At 51.5% G+C, this 5,604-nt stretch overlaps 1 protein-coding gene across 3 annotated transcripts in view; it reads right to left on the bottom strand.

The window, feature by feature from the left end:
- Positions 1–2,427: 2,427 nt before the first annotated feature.
- The window catches only part of Sh3bp5l (SH3 binding domain protein 5 like), a 17,558-nt gene continuing 14,381 nt past the window's right edge, over positions 2,428–5,604 (bottom strand). For all 3 annotated transcript variants that reach the window (XM_021177427.2, XM_021177425.2, XM_029483280.1), the window contains exons 6-7: positions 4,671–4,844; positions 2,428–4,225 (exon numbers count right to left, since the gene is read on the bottom strand). In XM_021177427.2, coding sequence (XP_021033086.1) covers positions 3,758–4,225; positions 4,671–4,844 — 642 coding nt within the window. In that variant the 3' untranslated portion in view covers positions 2,428–3,757. The remainder of the gene's footprint in view (positions 4,226–4,670; positions 4,845–5,604) is intronic.

The raw sequence follows: 5,604 nt of genomic DNA, 5'->3' as shown, positions 1-5,604 counted from the left end.
GAGCAAAGTTCAAATGCCTGCAAAACTCTATTTCCTTCGGCTGTACTTTTAATCTAAGGTGGCCAGGAAGTTAAGCCCTTTTAGTAGAAATAGGCAATTTGAATCATTTTTATGTTTTTCATGCTTTCCAATAAGTAGACAATACTTTCCTGTTTCAAAATAAATTTGTCTATTTTCAAAAGACTACAAAAGATAGACCAGTGGCCTAGACGGAGCATCCACAATGAGGCAGCAGGCGAGCCTGTCTTCTCTCAACTCCAGGGTCCTACTCCTTAAATGCATTCCGGACCTAGACTGTTCTTTCCTATTCAGGAGAGAAACTCATCTTGAAAAGCCCTTCCTCCAAGGCTCTCTTGAATACATCAACTGTGCTGTGCAGAGGTAATTTTGCTTTTCATACTGTGCAGTGAGCACCAACTGCCTGCCCCTGGCAAGAAGAAACTTAGAGCAACAGGCAACACCTCATGCAGAAAGCTCTGTCTTCAGCAGCCTCACCTACCCTGAGTTGGACTTGCTCTGTCTTCCCAGGTTGCCATCCCCACCCCATCTTCTGTGTAAACATATCCACCAAACACCCTACAAGGCCTAAGGGTCTCTGCCACTTAGGTGCCTTAGACTACCTAGTCCAGCCCTCTCCCTGCACACACAGGGATGGGGAGTCAATCGAATCCTCCATGTGCACACAGACCATGGAGTATGACACTATGGCCCGAGGGAATTTCTGCTTTCATTATGCGTAATAGTCACTGTAATATCACACTATACCCAGCTACACTGTGACAAAATTCTTAGATTTCCCCAAGAGACTGAAGACTTGGCTCTGGGCTCTCTTATCCACTCTGATGATCAAGTCGACTGTTGTAGGTTTGGGGGGCAAGAGGAACAAAACACAAAACCACCATTAAAGCCTTCCAGGTATGAGGCGTGTGCTGAGCAGAGGAGGCTGAAGCCCCAGCCCTCCAACAGAGAAGACGCCATGTAGAACTCACCCTAGGTGACATGTGGTAGGACCGTGTGGGAATGAGGATGGGGCCTCACAAATGGGTACAGTGTGTCTGGTCAGAGATACACTGGTTAAGTAAAACCCACTGTTGTCAGCAAAGTGGGGCAGAGTCTTTATGGGGGCTGCTGTGGGGAGGCCTTCAGGGGAGGCTGGCCTTTTCACTTGTAGGACTCACACTTTCTGACCTTCCTAGTCTCTGTTCACTTACCTGGCAGGGGACAGCCCAAGCATTGTCCTCTGATGTTCCACTGCACCAGAAGCCTTAAGGACCCTGCCTGCCAAGGGGCTGGCTAGGGCCACCTCAAAAGCTCACTCCTGAGAACTATGATTATGTTATCCTAAGTTCATTAAGACTGATTTTTGATGTTTTTCTTTACATAAAAGAGAAAATAACTACACACACAAAAATTACCCACTAAGCTTAACTATTGTAACTGTCTCATTACATGCACAGCACTCCACTCTGAACCTTTAATAAAGACAATTTATGTTTAACTCTATTCACCCAAAGCCATGTACTCATGGTACATCCTGACAGATCAGGAAGGTGGCTTCAAAGACCTAGACAGTACCTGTCAAAAGGTACAGTGAAGGTTCAATTGTCCTGGCTCCCAGTGGCCCTGTGTATCCAGTGTCCCAGGATCAGAGCTCTGCCTGTACCTCTCCATCTTTGGCCTCCACCCTGCTCTTCCCTGACACCTAAAATCCTACCATACTGGTAATTCTTTCTCTCCAGGGCTGACCCACTGCCTCAGTGGGCCTCACTGTCCAGCCCTAGCATGTCCCAGAGCATTTTGATCACGGTCTCAGAACCTAACTCTGCCCTTCGCCTCCTGGATGCTGGGATTACAGTTGTGGGCCACATCTGTTTACACTGCATGGGGAATGGCAAGCCTCAGCTTTACCTCTAGGGCTTCTGGGAACCTGATTTACTGGATATTTCACAGGTGTCTCCCATCCGTGTCTAAATAGACTCTGGCCTCTCGCACCTATAACCAGATGTGCTCCAACTCAGGAGTCACTCTCTGTGACTATGTCCTGATACTGCAGTGGACAGAAACCACTGACTACTGGAAATTCAAGGTTCAGCATCACACCGTTTTTAATAACCAAGTGTTCCTACTTTGATCCCTCTCCTTTCTTAAAGTTTATGTGCAGACACACCCAGGATACTATGTGCCCTAACCATGGCCACTCTGCAGGCCCTCTGCAGCAGGGCCACCCCTGGCATTCATTACTGTAAAACACAGCCTTCTGGGCACTGGCTCCCCAGCCTTGTCCACTTAGCTTGGGTGTGACCACCCAAAAGCTGGTACCTCTCTCCCCTCTTCTCAGTTGGTGTATACCATCTTGATTCCTTGACTGCATGGTCTGAAGAGCCCCCTATCTCACCCCCATGTCTCTTTTAACAGACAGTAAACATCACTGTTACATAAACTATTTTATTTAAATAAAACCAGGACTGACCCTTTCCCACACGCACCAGCACATGCACTCGCACAATCATGTCCTCCTCATTTCTGTTCTGCCTGAACAGCCACCTCAAACCCCACAGGTTTTCATTGTGACCATCCTAAAACCTGAAAATTGGGAGATCCCATGCGAGACAACAGGCACTCTTCTCCCAGCCCTGGGCATGCGCTCTCCTCATCCTCCTGATGGGACAGGAGGTCAGCTCCTCCAAGGCACCCAGATCGGGTGTGGTTTTCCTTCACACAGCCCAGGAACACCAGCACCCAGAGCTGCTCTTTGAGGCTGGAACCCCTCACTTCAAGTCAATTCCTCTCATAAAAGAAAGGAAGCTTTGCACCCATGCTTAAGCGCTCTCCAAAGGTTCCTGGTATAGGTACCATCTGGTGTGAGGAAGAGCGATAGAGAGCAATTGAGCACCAAGTTCTCTAATGCCACCCTGTAGGAGAGTGCCAAACTCCAGTTCAACCTCTACCAAGAAAAAGCAAGCTCAGCGCCACACATGGGGAAGGTGGGATGGCAAGGTCTCAGCCTTGAGAATCTCCCATCTCTAACCCTCCAGCATAGACCCCATTGGGACCCACTAGCACCTTGGCAATTATAAGGGCTCAGCCCAACTGGAGACACATCACACAGGCAGGGGCCATTTGGAGTTGGCCCAAATGCCTGTGTTGATAACAGGGTTCAACTCCCCCACCTGACACTGAATGAAGGACACACAGCACAGCAGCTAAGGTCACAAGAGGTGCACTGACAGAAGGTGGTGTCTTCCAGAGGCACATGGACATTGTACACATTGCTCACAGGCAAGCTGGGACAGGACAAGAGCACAGGCTGCCGGGGACTCAGCAGCATATCTAGGGCACGCCTTCTGGGAAGACAGGGCCAGGAATCAACGGGTGAAAGCCTGTCCAACCACTTGGGCTAGGATGCTCATGTTCTCACATGACCTCCTGCGTCTTCTAGACCAAGTTCCCTGAGGGAAAAAGCCAGATAGATAGAAGTCAGGTCAGAATAGGAAATCAAGAGAGCATCAGAGACTCAAGTGCCAGCACGGGGAGAAGAGACAGGGCCAGAGAGCAAGCCTTCTAGGTGGGTAAGGCAAAGAGAGAGCTGCCTCCTGAGAGAAGGAACGGTGAGGAAGCTGGGGACACAGGACTGAGACAGCTGATCCTGCCCAAGGAAGGCTGCAGACCAGGATCTGGGGCAGACAGGACTTGAGGAGGGAAGGCCTGTGGGCCCTGATTGCCCATGGTAGAAATCAAGCTAGCTCTGGCCACAGAGCTACAGGCTGACACTGCGCTGGTGCCGACCCCCTCGAACTCCGATGTCACTTCCCCGGCGTCCCCGGCTCTGGGCTCCCAGCTCTTGGCCATCTAGACTGGCATGGTCCGAGAGGCCACGCAGGTGCTCCACTGAGTCACACTTCTGCAGGTCAGAGGCCACAGTGCGCAGACTCAATAAGCTTAGCGTGTCCGTATCTGGGCCTGGGCCAGGCCCAAGGCTGCTGCCCTCCTCTAGGCCCCCGCCCTCTGCCCCTTCAATCCCACTGTCCCCATCCTCAATGCCCTCAGGTCCAGCTTCAGCCCCAACAGGGGAGGATCGCCGTGGGCCCAGGGGGTGGGGGGGCAAGCCCCGGCGCCTGGCATGAATCTGCTCACTGATCTGCTCCAGATTACGCAGGGCCACCGAGTAGCGGGTCTTGGCCTGTGCCACCTGCTGCTCCAGTTCTGTCACCTTGGCCTTGTGCTCCTGCAGAAAAAAATAGGTAAGCTATGAGATGTCTTCTGACCCACTCAGCACTTGTCCCTGAGGTTAGACTTCCTACCCCAGAGCCCCTGGACACCTTCAGCACCTCTGAACTACAATACTCTCTCCAGCCCTACTGTCCTCTGAATGTCCCTCCTGACCTGAGGCCCAGCAAGCCCTCCTCCCAGGTCTTCACCCCTCTGGCTCCCCCGTCTCTCTCCACTCTTCCTCCCCACCTGGCTGGTTTCCCCCATTCCAACCTCCTACCACTTCTCATTTACCTTTGCTTCCTCATCAGTGTTCTCCACGGGCACAAGCCGCTCACCCCTGCCTCCCACTCCTGCAGGATCATTCTGAGCACAGGCTACAGTACTGGCTGGTCTAGCAAGGTTACCCAAAGCAGCACACCAGCACTCGCTGTACTTGCCCACCCTCCCCCATTAGCTACCTCCAGGATTTGGCTGAACTGGGCCTTGAGCTCAAAGTAGGGGCGGCTCTTGCCAATGGCCCTCCGGAGGGTCTTCTGCAGGGCCTGGACACGAGCTTCAGCCTGCTGGCACAGCCTCGTCACACGCTGATGCTCCCGTTCACCTCGAAGCCGCTCTTCCTCTGCCTCATTCACCTGGCCCAGGTTGGGCGGGGGACACACATCAGTAAGCTGGCATTCAAATGGGATCAGCCCTAGGCTGCCAATATGCACACTGCCCTGAGGGACCTGAACAGGATTGTCTACAAAGCCCTCGCCATCCCTGCAGTCTACAGAGGAAGACAGATAAGGATTGGGGGCAACGAGAGCACCTTAGCATCTCTTTTGGATACAGATCTCAAGCACATGCCTCTGAAAGCATCTCTCCCCCACCGTCTTACACATACTTGTGTGACCTGCTCTAGGCGCACAGCATGTGTTCATATTAACTGAGTTATGTTTTCATTGCCGGGGTTGGAGATTTACCGCAACAAAATGGCACCCAACGTATTGATTTGAATTCAACTAACCTGAGATAAAAATTCACTGCCCACCCCCCCCAACCCCTGAATGGGGCTTGGGCAGTGATATAAGCTGCAGCAGTATGGATCTGAAGCTGACTGGGTTTGAGGGGCTCACAGAAAACAGCAGAGGCGTAGACCCAGGAGAGTCTTTCTATGTTTTCTTCCCTGTATCCTTCACTCCCCACCCTGCCTCCCCCACCTCCAAATGGGAACACATACAACTCGGGTCAGCTCTTCCCTGTGAATAAAGAATTGGGAGACAAAGGTACAAAGGGCTCCAGACCAGGTAATTCATTGATATAAAGGGAGAAATAGAACCTTTTGATACTTAAATATGGTATAAAGGTATACTGCTCTAATAAGTCTTACAGGATACTCATATTCTGTCTAAC

This window comes from Mus caroli, chromosome 11 (assembly GCF_900094665.2).
Source record: "Mus caroli chromosome 11, CAROLI_EIJ_v1.1, whole genome shotgun sequence".
In the NCBI taxonomy this organism is placed as follows: domain Eukaryota; kingdom Metazoa; phylum Chordata; class Mammalia; order Rodentia; family Muridae; genus Mus; species Mus caroli.
This window is presented reverse-complemented; position numbering and strand designations above follow the sequence as displayed.